General features: G+C 46.3%; 5 protein-coding genes across 6 annotated transcripts; 3 read left to right on the forward strand and 2 right to left on the reverse strand.

The window, feature by feature from the left end:
* Positions 1 to 374, forward strand: LOC101942916 (histone H4). Its single transcript, XM_008178260.4, has one exon. The coding sequence runs from the start codon at positions 1 to 3 to the stop codon at positions 310 to 312; it is 312 nt and encodes a 103-aa protein (XP_008176482.1). The 3' UTR covers positions 313 to 374.
* LOC135974350 (histone H3) lies at positions 199 to 1,565 on the reverse strand. The gene has a single exon (XM_065561905.1). It carries the CDS (start codon positions 1,511 to 1,513, stop codon positions 1,103 to 1,105), a length of 411 nt encoding a protein of 136 aa, XP_065417977.1. The 5' UTR covers positions 1,514 to 1,565; the 3' UTR covers positions 199 to 1,102.
* Positions 1,566 to 1,946: 381 nt separating this feature from the next.
* Positions 1,947 to 3,151, forward strand: LOC101935326 (histone H3). Its single transcript, XM_005308932.4, has one exon. The coding sequence runs from the start codon at positions 2,005 to 2,007 to the stop codon at positions 2,413 to 2,415; it is 411 nt and encodes a 136-aa protein (XP_005308989.1). The 5' UTR covers positions 1,947 to 2,004; the 3' UTR covers positions 2,416 to 3,151.
* Positions 2,976 to 3,349, reverse strand: LOC135974385 (histone H4). The gene has a single exon (XM_065562061.1). The coding sequence runs from the start codon at positions 3,347 to 3,349 to the stop codon at positions 3,038 to 3,040; it is 312 nt and encodes a 103-aa protein (XP_065418133.1). The 3' UTR covers positions 2,976 to 3,037.
* Positions 3,350 to 3,528: 179 nt separating this feature from the next.
* LOC135974347 (zinc finger and SCAN domain-containing protein 20-like) lies at positions 3,529 to 13,387 on the forward strand. Of its 2 annotated transcripts, none has more exons than XM_065561897.1 (3): positions 3,529 to 4,013; positions 6,062 to 6,663; positions 7,324 to 13,387. In XM_065561897.1, exons 2-3 carry the CDS (start codon positions 6,139 to 6,141, stop codon positions 7,336 to 7,338), a joined length of 540 nt encoding a protein of 179 aa, XP_065417969.1. In that variant the 5' UTR covers positions 3,529 to 4,013; positions 6,062 to 6,138; the 3' UTR covers positions 7,339 to 13,387. The 2 variants fall into 2 exon arrangements, with proteins under 2 accessions (XP_065417969.1, XP_065417972.1); XM_065561900.1 differs by having other exon boundaries at positions 6,094 to 6,663.
* Positions 13,388 to 19,957: the final 6,570 nt, after the last annotated feature.

Genomic DNA, 19,957 nt, shown 5'->3' on the forward strand with positions numbered 1-19,957 from the left:
ATGTCTGGTCGTGGTAAGGGCGGCAAGGGTCTCGGAAAAGGGGGCGCTAAGCGCCATAGGAAGGTGTTGAGGGACAACATCCAGGGCATTACAAAACCCGCTATTCGCCGTTTAGCTCGTCGTGGGGGCGTGAAGCGCATTTCGGGTCTCATTTACGAGGAGACTCGCGGGGTGTTGAAGGTCTTTTTGGAGAATGTGATCAGAGATGCCGTTACTTACACCGAGCATGCGAAGCGGAAGACTGTGACTGCCATGGACGTTGTTTATGCGTTGAAGCGCCAGGGCCGTACTCTCTACGGATTTGGAGGCTAACCTGTGCCAGTAATTGTCTCAGAAAACATCTATAACCCAAAGGCTCTTTTCAGAGCCACCCACACTTTCATGAAAAGAGCTGTTGTGCTTGCATGTTCCTTTTTCGGTAGAGAAACCTGCTAGAGCGATATTCGTGCAAGAAATATATAATCGTGTGGATTATATATTTAATCAAACCAATAAATCTGTTATTCTCGGTGAAAGTGAAGTTTTGTAGAACTGCACTACTTTTCTCTGTAAATAAAATGTAAGCTAGTCCTTTCACTTTCTACCTGCGAAAGTAATTAAATCACATACACCTAGACCAGATGTCCTGATTTTTATAGAGAGGAGCAAATTTATATATATATATATATAAGTAAATAAAAAAAATGGAACTATTATCTCCTCCCCCCCTCCCAAATAAATCTCCTGTCCCGATTTTTCATACTTGCTGTCTGGTCACCCACTAAACACCACACCAGCACCAAACCTCAGTGAAAGTAAGGGACTTTTCAATCTGGCCAGTAACGTAGGAAGCTATGTTAGCTTGTAGGAGCTCTAATGAGGAGGAACTAACCCCACCCACGAACTGCAGGGAAAGGGGGTTTCCTGATAAGAATATAAGACTATTCGTGCATTAAGCTTACCCCCGAATATCCTAGACCAACAGCAGGCTGTTTTATCTTCAACGATAACTAATAGTATGTACCTTTCCAAGCCAGTTAAAAGAGAGAGACAGCTCTTTTCCGTGTAAACGTGGTGGCTCTTAAAAGAGCCTTTGGGTTTTTAGGGGGTTGCAAGAGGGGTTTTAAGCTCTTTCCCCACGGATGCGCCGAGCCAACTGGATGTCTTTTGGCATAATAGTGACTCTCTTGGCATGAATAGCACACAGGTTGGTATCCTCGAAGAGACCAACCAGATATGCTTCGCTGGCCTCCTGTAGAGCCATAACGGCCGAGCTCTGGAAGCGCAAGTCAGTCTTGAAATCCTGGGCGATTTCACGGACCAGGCGCTGGAAGGGCAGCTTGCGGATGAGCAGCTCAGTAGATTTCTGGTAGCGGCGGATCTCTCGCAGGGCTACGGTGCCGGGACGATAACGATGAGGCTTTTTCACTCCCCCAGTGGCAGGCGCACTTTTCCGGGCAGCCTTAGTAGCCAATTGTTTGCGAGGGGCTTTGCCACCAGTAGATTTACGGGCAGTTTGCTTGGTCCTGGCCATTCTGTATAGCTACTTCTCCTAAGTCGAAAAACAAGAGCCAAATGAATGAGTCTGAGTGCACTGACTGCTCTTTATAGACAAACTCTGTATTATGATTGGATGAGGAGGAGACGACAACTCTCATTGGACTATTCAAAAAACATTTGAAAAGCCCGCGTTATTTACAGAAAGCTCCGATTCCAGCACGCTAGTAGTACTCCCGGAACTGTTGTGGATGGGGTGGTTGTAGGGAGGTATTTCTTAAGTGACTGATCGATTATAATTCTAATATAATTAATGGATCTCATAAACTCGTGGCCACTTTTTTCTGACCGCCTCCTCAATGAACATTTGGAAGGAGAGAGGAGTAAAACGTATTTTGAATAGTCCAATGAGAGTTGCCGTCTCCTTCTCATCCAATCATGATACAGAGTTTGTCTATAAAGAGCGGTCAGCGCACTCGCTTTTATTCATTTGTTTCTTATTTCTAGCCTTAGAACTAACCATACAGAATGGCCAGGACCAAGCAGACTGCCCGTAAATCTACTGGTGGCAAAGCCCCTCGCAAACAATTGGCTACTAAAGCTGCCAGGAAGAGCGCGCCTGCCACTGGGGGAGTGAAGAAGCCTCATCGTTATCGGCCCGGCACTGTTGCCTTGCGAGAGATCCGCCGCTACCAGAAATCTACTGAGCTGCTCATCCGCAAGCTGCCCTTCCAGCGCCTGGTCCGTGAAATCGCCCAGGATTTCAAGACTGACTTGCGCTTCCAGAGCTCGGCCGTTATGGCTCTACAGGAGGCCAGCGAAGCATATCTGGTTGGTCTCTTCGAGGATACCAACCTGTGTGCTATTCATGCCAAGAGAGTCACTATTATGCCAAAAGACATCCAGTTGGCTCGGCGCATCCGTGGGGAAAGAGCTTAAAACCCCTCTTGCAACCCCCTAAAAATCCAAAGGCTCTTTTAAGAGCCACCACGTTCACACGGAAAAGAGCTGTATCTATGCTTTAATGTTTTAAGAGGCTTACAAAGATGCTATCCCTGAGGAAGATAAAACAGCTCGTTGTTAATCTAGGATTTTCGTGGTTTTTTTTTAAAAGCTTAATGTGTGTGGGGGGTGGTTCCTTATCTTTAGAGCTCCCGTAAAATAACATACATCGCTTCCCGCGTTACTGGCCAGATAGTAAATCCCTTGCGTTCAAAAGGCTCATGTAGGTGCGCACTCATTTTAAGCCGTGTGTGTGGCTTTCACTGAGTCTTGGTGTTTGTGTATGCCCAGTTAGAAAGTAAGGAACTAACATGTTTTATCGAGAGAGAAGCGTTGTACAGAAAACCCAATAATTTAAGCAGTTTCTCTAAAATTTAATTTCGTACCCTAGAGCTAAGTAGCTCCATTAAATAAAAACAGAAGCACTGATATCGCTCTAGCAGGTTTCTCTACCGAAAAAGGAACATGCAAGCACAACAGCTCTTTTCATGAAAGTGTGGGTGGCTCTGAAAAGAGCCTTTGGGTTATAGATGTTTTCTGAGACAATTACTGGCACAGGTTAGCCTCCAAATCCGTAGAGAGTACGGCCCTGGCGCTTCAACGCATAAACAACGTCCATGGCAGTCACAGTCTTCCGCTTCGCATGCTCGGTGTAAGTAACGGCATCTCTGATCACATTCTCCAAAAAGACCTTCAACACCCCGCGAGTCTCCTCGTAAATGAGACCCGAAATGCGCTTCACGCCCCCACGACGAGCTAAACGGCGAATAGCGGGTTTTGTAATGCCCTGGATGTTGTCCCTCAACACCTTCCTATGGCGCTTAGCGCCCCCTTTTCCGAGACCCTTGCCGCCCTTACCACGACCAGACATATTGGCTAGAGTTATAGACAGAACTGTGTACCGAGAGTGGGTGAACGCCTCCGTATATTGCCTGGTGTACGACCTGATTGAGAACTGCAGAGGAAAAAGGGCGGGTTATTTGCACCTTCCTTCCTCCCACGCTCTTCGCTGTCTATGCATGCGGCGGTTGGGATGGGACAGCACTAGGCAGGCAAAGCATTCTAGCATCATTCTTTTTAGCCTGTTTACTAAAGGAGACCAGTGCATGAAAAACAGCTTTAGGATTAGAAGACTCAGAGCTAAGGGTTAGCACTAATCATTATAATTGCTCTAGAAGCCCACGTTTCCTGACACTGCTGGGCCTCTCAGCGTGCTGCAGGTTAAATTAGGACCCTCTTTACAATATCTTTTCTGCTTTTCTTTTGAATATTTTCCCTTCTGATAAAATCATTCGATAACGCGGCTTCCCGTGGGGGTTGCTGCTATCTTGTGGCTTTGTAACGCTCTCCCCCCCCCCCCCCCCGCTCCCCCATTTCAAGTAGGAATCTGCGGCAAAATATGACCAATCGGGTTCCCTGACAGATGCCTCCCTCTCCGCCTCCCCGACATCTGTCGCCATTTTCCAAAGCTTGAACAGAGGAGGGTTTAAAAACTGCTACATTCAGATCTAATCAAAAGTGACGAGGCTGGGCACGTATGTTCGTTCTTTATTCTGTTTCCTCACCTAATGTGAATGATGTCGCTGCCACGGTGTGACTACTTATATGAATGGTTACAGAAAGGGCACGCAAAAAATCAGTCTTTTCTCCTATTTCACAAAGGGAAAGCTGGGAGTCGGGTGGCTGGAAGAGACCCTTATCCTTGCTTTAATGTATAAAGTCGAAACAAAGGTTTCATGTTTGTGATTGTGAAAGGACTAGATTTTGAATTACTCGGTCGAATGTATGGGGGGAAACCACACATATACTGTGTGTATATATCTTATATTTGTTCAACTAATTGGAAAGCTAGCCCATATATATATATTGCCCAGGCCCCAAGACAAAACAGTGCAAGTTCTACACAATAATGGGTTACCTTAGCTTTGTTGATCTCTGCAAATCATAGTTGGTAATGATTAAATGTTTAATCAGTCATATAATATAGCACCTTTTCCTCCCAGTTACGCACACACTGCTGTGTAGTCTCTAATATTTTATATAAGCTATCCAACACTTCCAGCTTCCAGGTAAAATCAATAAATATAGGAGTGAACTTGAAGGCCTCTGGCTTTTCTCCCTTATTGACTCTGCTTGGAGTAAGTTTTGTTTCTGGTTGGTTCATATTTGGCAGGTGTTTTGTTGGGGGTTTTTTGGTGCTGTGAAAAACACCAAAAACTGTGACCCTACTTACCGATTGTTTGGTCTTGTAATTATACATGAAATACAGTAGCAGTTTTCCCATCCTCATCTTTTGTTTCTATTTTCATGGATGTTTCAATTTGTTCTTTCAGAGCTGCAGAGATTACAATATGAAATTAAACTGCACAGGAGAAATTGAGATGCATGTAGCTACACCTGATGGTTGTGTTGTTTGTGTATTGTTTCCTGTTTGCCTTTTAAAATATAATATAGAAGATTAACTTTTATTTTATTTTATTTTATATATTAAATTACTTATTTATAAAATATCAATATTAATATTACAACCTTATTCTGATAACAGAATAATGATTTTTAAGAACAAGGTCTTTTCTCACAACTATCAGGATTTGCTAAAATAAACAAATACAATTCAACCAGCCATAAAATGAAAATAAAATAGAAATTTAAACGACTAACTATAAATGCCTTTCCTTTCCATTTTCTCAAGTCATTCTCTTGGCCAGGCAAATTGAATGTATACATATATTTTTTCTCTCAAAACTGTACATTAATAATTATTAATTCATTAATGTAATGCCTAAAAACTTAAGTAATGTAGAGTTAAGGTTGCCAAGCATTACCTTCTGCTTTTCCAGAATTTGGAGTGTGGACAACCTGAAACCTCTGAAAATCAGAAAATGATAAATTAAAGTTTATATTGCTCCCCTAATGCATCCCTAAAGCTTGAATTAGCCACTGGAAATGGTTCAATAATGATGATGCCTTAAAAAGTAAACACGAAAAATGAATACGAGAATATGCTCGTGTTTATGTTTGGTCTTCTTATCCTGGGGATTGTTAGCAGTCTGGTGGCATACATAACTGTGATCTCCAGGACTTAGTGGGGGTTAGGTGAAGATAATGGTCATAGGAATTTTTAGGGCAAGAAAGAAGGGGAGGTAACATTTTACAGGGTTGGGATGGCCCGTTTGGAGTAGGCTTTGAGTATTGGTCACATGTAGGTAACTCCTGTTGGCTATGCCTGAACTAAATCAAAGTTTTACCTCAGGCCTTGGCTACACTTGCGAGTTACAGCGCTGTAAAGGCTCCCCCAGTGCTGTAACTCATTCCCTGTCCACACTGGCAAGGCATTTGCAGCGCTGTATTTCCGTGGTTGCAGCGTTGCATGTACTCCACCTCCTCGAGAGGAATAGCGAGTATTGCGCTGCCGCTGCAGTGCTGCAGCACCAGTGTGGCCGCCCAATGCGCTGTGAATGGCCTCCAGAATTATTCGGCAGTATCCCACAATGCCTGTTCTAGCCACTCTGGTCATCGGTTCAAACTCTACTGCCCTGGCCTCAGGTAACTAACCATGTGACCCACCCTTTACATTCCCCAGGAATTTTAAAAATCCCCTTCCTATTTGCTCAGCCCGGTGTGGCGTGGAGTGCTATCAGCGAATCTTTCCAGGTGACCATGCCTCCACGCGCCAAGCGAGCCCCAGCATGGAGCAATGGCGAGTTGCTGGACCTCATCACTGTTTGGGGGGAGGAAGCTGTACCGTCCCAGCTGCGCTCCAGCCGTAGGAATTACGATACCTTCGGGAAGGTATCAAAGGACATGATGGAAAGGGGCCATGACCGGGATGCCCTGCAGTGCAGGATTAAAGTGAAGGAGCTGCGGAGTGCCTACCGCAAAGCCCGTGACACAAACGGCCGCTCGGGTGCTCCCCCCACGACCTACCGATTCTACAAAGAGCTGGATGCGATACTTGGGGTTAACCCCACCTCCACTCCAAGCACCACCATGGACACTTCATATCCGGTGTGTGGGGGGGAGGAGGAAGTGGAGGAGGAGGAAAACGGGAGGGTGGTGGGCCGGATGGAGATACCCTGGAATCCCTGGAGCCATGCAGCCAGGAGCTCTTCTCGAGCCAGGAGGAATGTAGCCAGTCACAGCGGCCAGTACTTGGTGGAGGACAAACAGAAGAGCAGGTTCCCGGTAAGCGTTTTTTATTTTCGGGAAGGAATTTTTTCGGTGCGGGCTCTTTGGGAGAGGAGGGTTAGGCATGCATGCCTAGATGCGGAATAGTGCATTGATGTGGTTTATCACATCGCAGTAATTGGCCTCGGTAATCTCCTCGAATGTCTCATGCAGAACGTGTGCAATGCGCTTGCGCAGGTTTATTGGGAGAGCCACCGTGGTCCTTGTCCCAGCCAGGCTAACGTGTCCGCGTCACTGTGCCACGAGGGGTGGGGGACCGTTGCTGCACACAGGCAAGCTGCATATGGGCCAGTGCGGAAGCCGCATTGCAGTAGAAGACCCTCCCTTGCTTCCCAGGTCACCCTCAGCAGCAGAATATTGTCCAGGATGAACTCCTGTGGAAAATGTTGAGACAGTGTTCAGTGTAGATGCCCCCTGAAGCTGTTGGCTCTCCCTAAGGCACAGAAACCCAGAGGACAGTGCAGCCCTGAAACAATCAGTCCCCCTTACTCACCATTTTGAGGCTCCTGTGGGATATGTGTGCTCTGTTTCGGACGGGAAAATTATGCTATTGTGTAGACCCTGTATGTTTTCTACTCCTTAAGTGTGGGGGGAATCATTACTCTGTCTGGTATAAACAATGCTGCCTCTGTTAAATGTTGCATTTTGCCTATACAGCTGCATCAACCTTGAGACCTCAGCCGTCCCTCTTATCGTCTGCTCAGAGACTGCAAATCCTCAGGAAGAGACCGCGAAAAAGCAAAGAAGACATGCTGCAAGAAGTGATGCGGCAATCTATTAAAGAGAATGAGAAAGCACAGAACTGGAGGGAGAGAGAAAGCAGGATCCGCCAGGAAAACACAGCGCACCGGCGGCAAAGCACCGCGCACCGGCAGCAAAGCACTGATAGGCACATAAGCATCCTGGAGCGCCAAGCAGATGCTAACCAGGAGCTGGTAGCCATGCAGAAAGAGGAGCAGTACCGCAAACGCCACCCCCCCCCCAGCCCTTGTCCCAAAACTCTTTCCGTTGTGCCCCACTGTCACCTCCAACCCACTTTCCCCAACTTCCATGTTCTTCATGCCACCCGCTGCCTCCAACACCAGTATCTTCACCACCCAGTCCTGAAAACCACGACCCTTACCCTCTGCACTCAACCACCATTACCATGCAGTATAGCTATCCTGAAGTGCAGCACTCACTGCACAGCACACCAGACAGGACATATGCGAATCTGTGATTGTACTGTTCCCCACTCCAACCCCTTTTTTCTTTTCAATAAATGGATTCTTTGGCGTTGAAAACATTCTTTATTATTGCATAAAGTAAAAGACTCCTTAGCCCAGGAAATAAACAGGCACTGCAAGTCTGCTTGTCTGCTTAGCAGACACTGATTCCTAAAGATTGGAACTACTGCACTTCACTCCCGTGCAGGGCACCAGATATCACTGCTGGTTTTCAGCCTCAAATTGCTCCCTCAAGGCATCCCTAATCCTTGCAGCCCAGCACTGGGCCCTGTAATATCCCTGCTCTCTGGCTGTGCAAATTCAGCCTCCAGGTGTTGAACCTCGGAGGTCCATGCCTGAGTGAAGCTTTCACCCTTCCCTTCACAAATATTATGGAGGGCACAGCACGCGGATATAACCGCGGGAATGCTGTTTTCGGCCAAGTCCAGCTTCCCATACAGAGATCGCCAGCGGGCCTTTAAACGGCCAAAGGCACACTCCACAGTCGTTCAGCAACGGCTCAGCCTGTAGTTGAACCGTTCCTTGCTGCTGTCAAGGCTCCCTGTGTAGGGTTTCATGAGCCATGGCATTAACGGGTAAGCAGGATCTCCAAGGATCAAAATGGGCATTTCAACTTCCCCTACTGTGATCTTCCGCTCTGGGAAAAAAGTCCTGGCCTCCGTCTTCCTGAACAGCCAAGTGTTCCGAAAGATGCGTGCATCATGCACCTTTCCGGGCCAGCCTGTGTTAATGTCAATGAAACGCCCACGGTGATCCACAAGCACCTGGAGAACCATAGAGAAATACCCCTTCCGATTAACGTACTCAGATCCTAGGTGGGGTGGTGTCAGAATAGGAATGTGCGTCCCATCTATCGCCCCTCCACAGTTAGGGAACCCCATTTTTGCAAAGCCATCCACTATTTCCTGCACGTTACACAGAGTCACGGTTCTTCTGAGTAGGATGCGATTAATGGCCTTGCAAACTTGCATCGACACGATTCCGGCAGCCGACTTTCCCACTCCAAATTGGTTTGCGACCGACCGGTAGCTGTCTGGAGTTGCCAGCTTCCAGATTGTAATAGCCACCGGCTTCTCCACTGGCAGGGCAGCTCTCAATCTCGTGTCCTTGCGCCGCGCTCCTCACACAGTCCCATGAAAGTGGCTTTTCTCATCTGAAAGTTCTGCAGCCACTGCTTGTCATCCCAGACTTCCATGATGATGTGATCCCACCACTCGGTGCTTGTTTCCCGAGCCCAAAAGTGGCGTTCCATGGTGCTGAGCATGTCCGTGAATGCCACAAGCAATTTTGTGTCATACGCGTTACGTGGCTCGATAGCATCGTCGGACTCCTCGCCCTCACTCTCACTGTCACTTTGGAACTTAAGGAATAGTTCAACAGCCAAACGTGACGTGCTGGCGAGACTCGTCAGCATACGCCTCAGCAGTTTGGTGTCCATTTTCCGCAGACAGATCACGCTACACAGAAACCGTTGAAAGATGGCACCGAAGGTGGACGGAAAGAAAGGGATTTCTGGGATGCAAAGCGATGCATCACGGGGCATTGGGACAGGACCCAGAATCCCCCGCACCCACGCCCCCTTCCTACAACCCATGGCGCCAGAATGGGAAAAGGTGCTCTGTGGGATAGCTGCCCATAATGCACCGCTCCCAATAGCACTGCAATTGCCGCAAATGTGGTCACGACAGTGCGCTGGGCAGCTGTCAGTGTGGACAGACTGCAGCGCTTTCCCTACTCAGCTGCACTAAGTCAGGTTTAACTCACAGCACTGTACATCTGCAAGTGTAGCCAAGGCCTCAGTGAACAGAAGTTGTTAGACTTTGTCATATAGTGCTCATTTTGCTCTGTTCCCACCGTGTTCTGAAGCATATATGAGAGTAGAGTGCTAGTATGTTTGTTATTAGCATTTTGGGACATCAATCAAAGAGTACACAATAAAGATTGTGTTGTGTACCTTGACTTTTTAACTTCGGCTTTCAGAGGTTTAAGTTTACCAAACTTCCACAATGTGGAAGGGCACTAGGCAGTGCTGGGCAACCTGCATTAACAAAGTTTTTGGATAGTAAATTTCCTTGTTTTATTAAAACATAATTTCTCAGCATCCTCATACTTTACAGACTCTCCCTCCACTTCTTCCCGTTTCTTGGCAATAGTTACCCCAGCCAGAGACGGCACTGGTTGCACATTAATCCCTTCATTGTCTATGCATCATCTCAAGGACTTTTCACATGTCCAGCACAGCTCAGCCTTTCCTCCCCAGCATGCCTCCCTACATAGGAATAGGCTGAGCTGTTCAGAAGGAGATAGAGGAACAATGAAGGGGCTGACATGAAGTCAGTAGCAGCAATTTTTGAAGTGGGACAGAAATTGGGGGGGCATGTCTGTAGTATTTTGGAAAGGGCAGAGTTGAACCTCCCTGTGTCACCCACTTCACACCTCCGACTCTCTAGACTCTCTTTGTGCACACAATTGACTGTATTGCTCTGACTTCCCCTTCCCTCTAAGAGCAGCAGTATGGGGGGGCTGTAGGATTAACCCGGAGCCTCTTACTGCTGGAGACGGCATGGAGCAGGAGGGGAGTTTTGTGTTATTCCTGTGTTCGGAGACCAGTGGTGGGAGGGGGAGCCAGAAACCCCTCCCAGCTTGGTGAGGCAGCCACAGGCAGGACATCTAGATAGCCTTATAGGTAGTGCTGGGGATGAGCTGATGATCATGGTACATGTGGGTACCAATGATGTAAAGAAATGTAGGAGAAAAGTCCCAGAATTTTGTCTGCTAGGTAAGAGATTAAAGTCCAGGATGTACATGGTAGCATTCTCTGAAATGCTTCTAGTTCCACATGCAGGGCCAGTAAGACAGGCAGAACTGCAGGATGAGGCAGTGTGGATGAGGCAATGGTGTAGGGATGAGGGACGTAGGTTTATTAGAAACTGGGGAACCTTATGGGGAAGGAGTGGCCTATACAAGAGGAATGGCTTCCCCTTAACCAAAAGGCACCAGACAGCTGGCACAAACAGTTAAAAAGAAGTGCTGGAGAACACCAACAGGTGCAGAGGAGCACACGGTTTGAGTGGAGATGTGCCTTAGGGATGAATTTATTAAAGGGGAATACTGTATCCTAGTACAGAGGATAGGAAAGAAGTTGGTAAAGTACAGGTAGGCGGCAGTGAGGGACAGTCAAATGTAATAGAGGCCCGTTTAAATATAACACATGAAGGCAAGCAACTGAATACTGACAAAATGTACAAATGCTAGAAGTCTTAATACCATGGGTGAACTAGAGTACCTGGCATTGAATGAGAATATTAATATCATAGGCATCACTGAAACCTAGTGGATAAAGGATAATCAATGGGACATAGCAATACCAGGATATAAAATAGATAGGAATGACAACAGAGTAGGTTGCGCTGGTGGGGGAGTGGAATTATATGTTAAAGAAAGAGACGAGTCAAATAAGGTAAAAATCTTAAGTGATACAAACTGTACTATAGTATCTCTATGGATAGAAATTCCATGCTTGAATAAAAAGAGTAAAGCAGTAGGAATATACCACTGGCCAACTGTCCTGGATGGTCACAGTGATTGTAAAATGCAAAGGGAGGCTAGAGAGAGGTTACAAAAGCAGAACACACAATAATAATGAGTGAGTTCAACTATACTCATATTGACGGGGTAAATGTAACCTCAGACCATGATGCAGAGATAACATTTCTAGACACTATAAGTGACTGCATCTTGCAGCAGCTAGTTCTGGAACCCACTTGGGGAAAGGCAATTTTTGATGTAGTCCCAAGAGCAGAGGATGTGGTTCAAGAGGTAACGATAGCTGAACTGCTCAGTAACAGTGACCATAATGTAGTTACATTTAACATCCTTGTAGTGGGGATAATACCAAAAAACCTCAGCCACAGAAACATTTAACTTTAAAAAAGGAAACTACACAAAAATGAGGACACTTGTTAGACATAAATTAAATGGAGCAGTCACAAGTGTTAAATGCCTGAAAGCAGCATCGGGACTATTTAAATATACCATAACAGAGGCTCAGACTAAATGTGTACCCCAAGTCAGAAAAGACAAGAGGATCAAAAGAATGCCACGGTAGCTAAACAACAGAGCAATGGAGGCCATTAGAGGCAAAAAGGCATCCTTTAAAATTTGGAAGTCAAATCCGAGTGTGGATAATAGAAAAAAAGTTGCACAAACTCTGGTAGGTTAAGTGTGAAAGTATAATAAGATAGACCAGGAAAGAATTTGAGAAGCAACTTGCTAAAGATGCAAAAAATTAACAATGAGAACTTTTTTAAGTACATCAGAAGCAGGAAGCCTGCCAAACAGGCACTGGGGCCACTAGATGACAAAGGTGTAAAAGGAGCACAGAGGGTATGTCTACACAGAAATTAAACACCCACTGCTGGCCCATTCAGCTTATTCAGGCTCACGGGGGTCAGTCTATGTGGGGCTGTTTAATTGCAGTGTAGACATTTGGCTCAGGCTTGAACCTGGACTCTGGGATTCTCCCCTCTTGCTGGGTCTCTCTCGTCTCTCTAATATCCTAGGACTAACATGGCTACAACAACATTGCATGCAACAATGGAAGATATTGAATTTTGCCATTTGAAATGGAAATGCCATAACATGAAGCAAAAGGAAGAAAAACTTAACAGCAACATCTATTTCCCGAGTAAATTCAAGAAATAAAACATCATCCCCAGAGGTTTCATCATCTGTAACCCTCTGACCACTACGTAAAAGCTCCAAATATGCTGAACAGCTCGGCAGAAGGACTTCAGAAAAACAGAGGCCTTGTCTACACTGCCACTTTGCAGCGCTGCAACTTTCTTGCTCAGGGGTGTGAAAAAACACATCCCATTTACTGCACCTCACAGAATTAAACAAGAAATCATCACAGGCTCCCACGCACTGGAGAAAAAAACAATCTGGGAACCAACCTGGAAATCATGCAAAAATCCCAAAGCAACTATAAAAAGAAAAACAAAAATACCTGAAAACCAACACCAAAATGAAAAGTGGAACCAACTACAACAACTCCACAACCCACAGAACACCATCTCCTGGAGAAACCATGGCACCAGGACCCACCACATGGACATTATGTGACACTCCAACATCATCAATTTATCAAGACTATCCCTAACTGGAGCTGAATTATCTGTACTCTCCAAGGAACTGGACTTCTGCCCCACAACAGAAACTGTCACCATACTAATGTGGAGAACTAAAAGAATTCTTCTGCCAACTCCACCTCAAAGAATACTTTCACTACAATGATGACACCACCCACAATAATCACATTTCCACCAATAGTCATAAGAAAAAAGAATAATCTGACTGGACAGTGGACACCCCACGGTTGATAAATCCACACTATTGATCACTAATTGCTCAGAAAAAAAAAAAAGACTGTGAAATCACATACACCACAATCTCTACACCATTGACAGGACAGCTATACAGTCCCTGAAATCCAATCAGCAGATAGTGATTAAACCAGCAGACAAAGGGGGTGCCATCATAGTCTTCAACCATGATGACTATGTTAACCAGGTCAACTGACAACTCTCTGAACTACCACCTATTATAAAGAGCTCAAAGAAGACTACACCACACAGTTTACCCAGGAAATAAAAGATATCATCAAATACTTTCCCAAACAACTCCAAGAGACACTCTACAACCTCATCCCCCACAAACCCAACTCAGCAATCTTCTACATCAGTGGCTCTCAACCTTTTCAGACCACTATACCCCGTTCAGGAGTCCGACTTAACTTGTGTACCCCCAAGTTTCACTTCACTTAAAAACTATTTGCTTACAAAATTCAATCAATTGCATGCATACAAAATGGGAAATGATGTCCTAGGAAGGAGTACTGTGGAAAGGGATTTGGGGGTCATAGTGGAGCTTAAGCTAATATGAGTCATGGGTGTAACACTGTTGCAAAAAAAGCGAACATCATTCAGATGTATTAGCAGGAGTGTTGTAAGCAAGACATGAGAAATAATTCTTCCACTCTACTCCGCGCTGATTAGGCCTCAACTGGAGTATTGTGTCCAGTTCTGAGCGGTCCAGAAAAGATCAACAAAAATGATTAAAGGTTTAGAAAACATGACCTATGATGGAAGATTGAAAAAACTGAGTTTGTTTAATCTGGAAAAAAGAAGACTGAGAGGGGACATGATAACAGTTTTCAAGTACATAAAAGGTTGTTACAAGGAGGAGGGAGAAGAATTGTTCTTCTTAACCTCTGAGGCTAGGACAAGAAGCAATGAGCTTAAATTGCAGCAAGGAAGGTTTAGGTTAGACATTAGGAAAAACTTCTTAACTGTCAGGGTGGTTAAGCACTGGGATAAATTGCCTATGGAGGTTGTGGAATCTCTATTGTTGGAGATTTTTAAGAGCAGGTTAGACAAACACCTGTCAGGAATGGTCTAGATCAGGGGTTTCAAACACGCGGCCCGCGGAGCTATTTCCTTTGGCCTGCCAAGCAGGCCATGCGCCCCTCCAGCCTACCTCCAGGGTCATTTGAGTTTGAGACCCCAGGGGGACCACATGAGGACTAGTTCATTGGCCTGAGGGCTGCATCACTAACACCCCTCCCTTCGTTGCCCCCGGCCCTGCCACCACTCCACCCCTTCCATGAGGCCCCGGCCCTGCTCTGCCTCTTCCCACCCCTTCCCTGCCCCCATTCCAACCCCTTCCCTGAAGTCCCCATCCCAACTCCGCCCCCTCCCTGCTCCCAGGGTGAGGGGTGTGGCAGGGGGTCGGGGTGCAGCAGGGGGCTCAGGGCAGGGAGTTGGGGTGCAGGGTGCAGGGTGCAGCAGGGAGTGCGGGGTGTGGCAGAGGGTTGGGGTTCAGGCAGGGGGCTCAAGGCAGGCAGTTGGGGGGCGGGGTGCAGGAGGGCTTCGGGCTCCGGGGTGGCAGCAGTGCACACCAGGGCCATGGCAGGCTGCCTGCCTGCCCTTGCCCCGCGCTGCTCCACGAAGCAGCTGGAACTATGTCCCTGTGGCCCCTGGGGGAGGGGGGACGCAGGGCTCCGCACACTGCATGCCGCTCCTCCAGGTACCTCCCCCGAAGTTCCCATTGGCTGCGGTTCCCCATTCCCGGCCAATGGGAGCTGCGGGGGGGCGGTGCCTGGAAACCAGGGCAACACATGGAGTCCTCTGCTCTCCCACCCCTCCCCCCAGCCGCAGGGACGTGATGCCAGCCACTTCAGGGAGCGGTGCGGAGCTAGGGGGGGCAATCCCACGGGTGTAGTTTGCCCACCCCTGGCCTGTAGGTAGGCCGGGGGGATGCACGGGGCACGTGTTTGAGACCCCTGGTCTAGATAATACTTCGCCCTGCCATGAGTGCATGGGACTGTACCAGATGCCTCTCGAGGTCCCTTCCAGTCCTGTGATTCTATGATTCCAAAATCAGACATAAAAATACGAAAGTTTCACAGCACACTATTACTGAAAAATTGCTGATTTTCTCATTTTTACCATATAATTATAAAATAAATCAATTGGAATATAAATACTGTACTTAAATTTCAGTGTATAGTGTATAGAGCAGTATAAACAAGTCATTGTTTGTATGAAAATTGTATGAAACTAGGCAAATATCTAGATGAGTTGATGTACTTACTGGAAGACCTCTGCGTACCCCCAGGGGTACATGTATCCCTGGTTGAGAACCATTCTTCTACATGTTTCCCAAGATACACAAACAAAGGAACCCAGGCAGACCCATCATGTCTGGCCATGGCACTCATACTGAAGGCTCATTCACCTACACATCTACTAATGTTATATATGCCATCATGTGCCAGAAATGCCCCTCTGCCATGTACATTGGCCAAACCAGACAGTCCCTCCGCAAACGAATAAATGGACACAAATCGGACATCAGGAATGGTAACATACAAAAGCCAGTAAGTGAACATTTCAATCTCCCTGGTCATTCTATTACAGATTTAAAAGTCACTATCATTGAACAAAAAAACTTCAGAAACAGACTTCAAAGAGAAACAGCAGAACTAAAATTCATTTGCAAATTCAACACCATTAATCTGGGCTTGAATAGGGACTGGGAGTGGCTGGCTCATTACAGAAGCAGCTTTTCCTCTCCTGGAATTGACACCTCCTCATCTATTATTGGGAGTGGACTACATCCACTCTGATTGAATTGGCCCTGTCAACACTGGTTCTCCAATTGCGAAGTAACTCCCTTCTCTCCATGTGTCAGTATATAATGCCTGCATCTGTAACTTTCACTCTATGCATCTGAAGAAGTGAGGTTTTTACCCACGAAAGCTTATGCCCAAATAAATCTGTTAGTCTTTAAGGTGCCACCAGACTCCTTGTTGTTTTTGTAGATACAGACTAAGACGGCTACCCTCTGATACTTGAAGGAATATTGGGACTCATAGAAACCATCCTCAAAGCACTCACCCCACAAAAGGTTACCTTCATCCAGGACACAACCAACTTCTTCCAGAAACTCTGCAACATTAACAACCTACCTCAGAACACTATTCTTGCCACCATGGATGTCACCTCTATAAATTATAAATAAATTAATGGAGATATCCCATCTCCTAGAACTGGAAGGGACCTTGAAAGGTCATCGAGTCCAGCCCCCTGCCTTCACTAGCAGGACCAAGTACTGATTTTGCCCCAGATCCCCAAGTGGCCCCCTCAAGGATTGAACTCACAACCCTGGGTTTAGCAGGCCAATGCTCAAACCACTGAGCTATCCCTCCCCCCTCTGTTTACAGCAACATCCCTCACAAGGACCCCATGATTGACTGTCATAAATATCTACAACATAATGGATAACGCTCAGGTATCCACCCCAAACACATCTCCAAACTCACTCATTTCATCCTTACCCATAACAGTTTTACATTCAACACTTTGTCCAAATCATGGGAACAACCATGGGTTTTAGGATGGTTCCCCAATATGCAAACCTTCTCTAATGCACCACAAAACCAATGATATATTTGAGATATATCAATGTTATTTTCATCCTCCAGACAGATGCCTTAACTTTCTCATAAATTTCCACCACAACTTCAACAACTGTTCTCTCTCTATTTTAACTCTCTGTAGAACACTCCCACACTAGCATCAACTTCATGGACACCACAATTAGCTTCAACAATGGAATCCTACAAATAAACTATATACAAGAAACTCATGGATCACCACACTTACCATCACAGATTGATTAACCACACCAAACACACCAAGACATATGTTATCTACAGCCAGGCACTCAGATACCACAGAATATGCTCTGAGGAGAAAGTCCAGGATATATATCTTAACACCCATAAAACTGCCTTCACCAAACAAGGACCCTCTACTAGAGAAGTAGATTGCATCATGGAATGGGCCATCTGAATACCCCCAAGAGAAATTGCCTCAATATGGAAATAAAATCCCCTTCGACTGCACACCCCTGGTTGTCATTTACCACCCCACACTGGAACCCATATGGGGCATCATTAAACAGTTACAAACCATACTCAATGGGGACCACATCCTGAAAGAAATTTTTCCTGAACCCCCTCTTCTGGCCTTCAAACAACCCCTAACATCTCCATGGTCATCATCAGAAACAAGCTCTCCATAGACCAGGACATAGCAACGCAAAGTAGCACCAGACTCTGCCAGAACAACAGATGCAAAACCTGCAAACATATCTCCACTGTTACAATGATCAACACACCCCCCCCCCCCCCCCACACACATCTTTCCAGATCCTTGGGTCCTATGCATGCCTATCCACAACATGTAGTGTACCTTATCCTATGCACTAAATGCCCGAATAAGAACTGTGTGGGTGAAATCAAACTATCACTATGCTCTTGAATGAGCTCACACAGAAAAATGGTAAAAGACAAAAATACCATATTACCTGTGGGTGAACACTTTTCACAAAAACAACAAGGAATCTGGTGGCACCTTAAAGACTAACAGATTTATTTGGGCATAAGCTTTCGTGAGTTAAAACCTCACTTCTTCGGATGCATAGAGTGAAAGTTACAGATGCAGGCATTATATACTGACACATGGAGAGCAGGGAGTTACTTCACAAGTGGAGAACCAGTGTTGACAGGGCCAATTCAATCAGGGTGGATGTAGTCCACTCCCAATAATAGATGAGGAGGTGTCAATTCCAGGAGAGGAAAAGCTGCTTCTGTAGTGAGCCAGCCACTCCCAGTCCCTATTCAAGCCCAGATTAATGGTGTTGAATTTGCAAATGAATTTTAGTTCTGCTGTTTCTCTTTGAAGTCTGTTTCTGAAGTTTTTTTGTTCAATGATAGTGACTTTTAAATCTGTAATAGAATGACCAGGGAGATTGAAGTGTTCACTTACTGGCTTGTGTATGTTACCATTCCTGATGTCTGATTTGTGTCCATTTATTCTTTTGCGGAGGGACTGTCCGGTTTGGCCAATGTACATGGCAGAGGGGCATTGCTGGCACATGATGGCATATATGACATTAGTGGATGTGCAGGTGAATGAGCCCCTGATGGTGTGGCTGATGTGGTTGGGTCCTCTGATGCTGTTGCCAGAGTGGATATGGGGACAGAGTAGGCAGCGAGGTTTGCTACAGGGATAGGTTCCTGGGTTGGTATTTCTGTGGTGTGGTGTGTAGTTGCTGGTGAGTATTTGCTTCAGGTTGGGGGGTTGTCTGTAAGCGAGGACTGGCCTGCCTCCCAAGGTCTGTGAGAGTGAGGGATCATTTTCCAGGATAGGTTGTAGATCGTGGATAATGCGCTGGAGAGGTTTTAGCTGGGGGCTGTATGTGATGGCCAGTGGTGTTCTGGTGGTGTTTCCACTCCATACGGCTAAATTTAGTGCCTTGCATGGTGTCAAGTATCAGGGGGTAGCCGTGTTAGTCTGTATCTACAAAAACAACAAGGAGTCTGGTGGCACCTTAAAGACTAACAGATTTATTTGGGCATAAGCTTTTGTGAGTTAAAACCTCACTTCTTCGGATGCATAGAGTGATACAGTATCCCTGATGAGGCCACAGCAAGCCTGGTGGCTGAGCTTTGTGACTTTGTCCTCACCCACAACCACTTCAGATTTGGGACAACTTATACCTTCAAGTCAGTGGCACTGCTATGGGTACCCGCATGGCCCCACAGTATGCCAACATTTTTATGGCTGACTTAGAACAACGCTTCCTCAGCTCTCGTCCCCTAGTGCCCCTCCTCTACTTGCGCTACATTGATGACATCTTCATCATATGGACCCACGGAAAGGAGGCCCTTGAAGAATTCCACCTGGACTTCAACAATTTCCACCCCACCATCAACCTCAGCCTGGACCAGTCCACACAAGAGATCCACTTCCTGGACACTACGGTACAAATAAGTGATGGTCACATAAACACCACCCTATACCGGAAACCTACTGACCGCTATACGTACCTACATGCCTCCAGCTTCCATCCAAGACACATCACACGATCCATTGTCTACAGCCAAGCCCTAAGATACAACCGAATTTGCTCCAACCCCTCAGACAGAGACAAACACCTACAAGATCTTTATCAAGCATTCGTAAAACTACAATACCCACCTGGGGAAGTGAGGAAACAGATTGACAGAGCAAGACAGGTACCCAGAAATCACCTACTACAGGACAGGCCCAACAAGGACAATAACAGAACACCACTGGCCATCACATACAGCCCCCAGCTAAAACCTCTCCAGCGCATTATCCACGATCTACAACCTATCCTGGAAAATGATCCCTCACTCTCACAGACCTTGGGAGGCAGGCAGTCCTCGCTTACAGACAACCCCCCAACCTGAAGCAAATACTCACCAGCAACTACACACCACACCACAGAAACACCAACCCAGGAACCTATCCCTTGTAGCAAACCTCGCTGCCTACTCTGTCCCCATATCCACTCTGGCAACAGCATCAGAGGACCCAACCACATCAGCCACACCATCAGGGGCTCATTCACCTCGCACATCCACTAATGTCATATATGCCATCATGTGCCAGCAATGCCCCTCTGCCATG

This window comes from Chrysemys picta, chromosome 1, assembly GCF_011386835.1.
Source record: "Chrysemys picta bellii isolate R12L10 chromosome 1, ASM1138683v2, whole genome shotgun sequence".
Lineage (NCBI taxonomy): Eukaryota > Metazoa > Chordata > Testudines > Emydidae > Chrysemys > Chrysemys picta.

Bases quoted from the DNA above. Each gene is read 5' to 3' on its own strand.
- LOC135974347 (XM_065561897.1), top strand. From the start codon at position 6,139: ATGCCTCCACGCGCCAAGCGAGCCCCAGCATGGAGCAATGGCGAGTTG.
- LOC101935326 (XM_005308932.4), top strand. From the start codon at position 2,005: ATGGCCAGGACCAAGCAGACTGCCCGTAAATCTACTGGTGGCAAAGCC.
- LOC101942916 (XM_008178260.4), top strand. From the start codon at position 1: ATGTCTGGTCGTGGTAAGGGCGGCAAGGGTCTCGGAAAAGGGGGCGCT.
- LOC135974350 (XM_065561905.1), bottom strand. From the start codon at position 1,513: ATGGCCAGGACCAAGCAAACTGCCCGTAAATCTACTGGTGGCAAAGCC.
- LOC135974385 (XM_065562061.1), bottom strand. From the start codon at position 3,349: ATGTCTGGTCGTGGTAAGGGCGGCAAGGGTCTCGGAAAAGGGGGCGCT.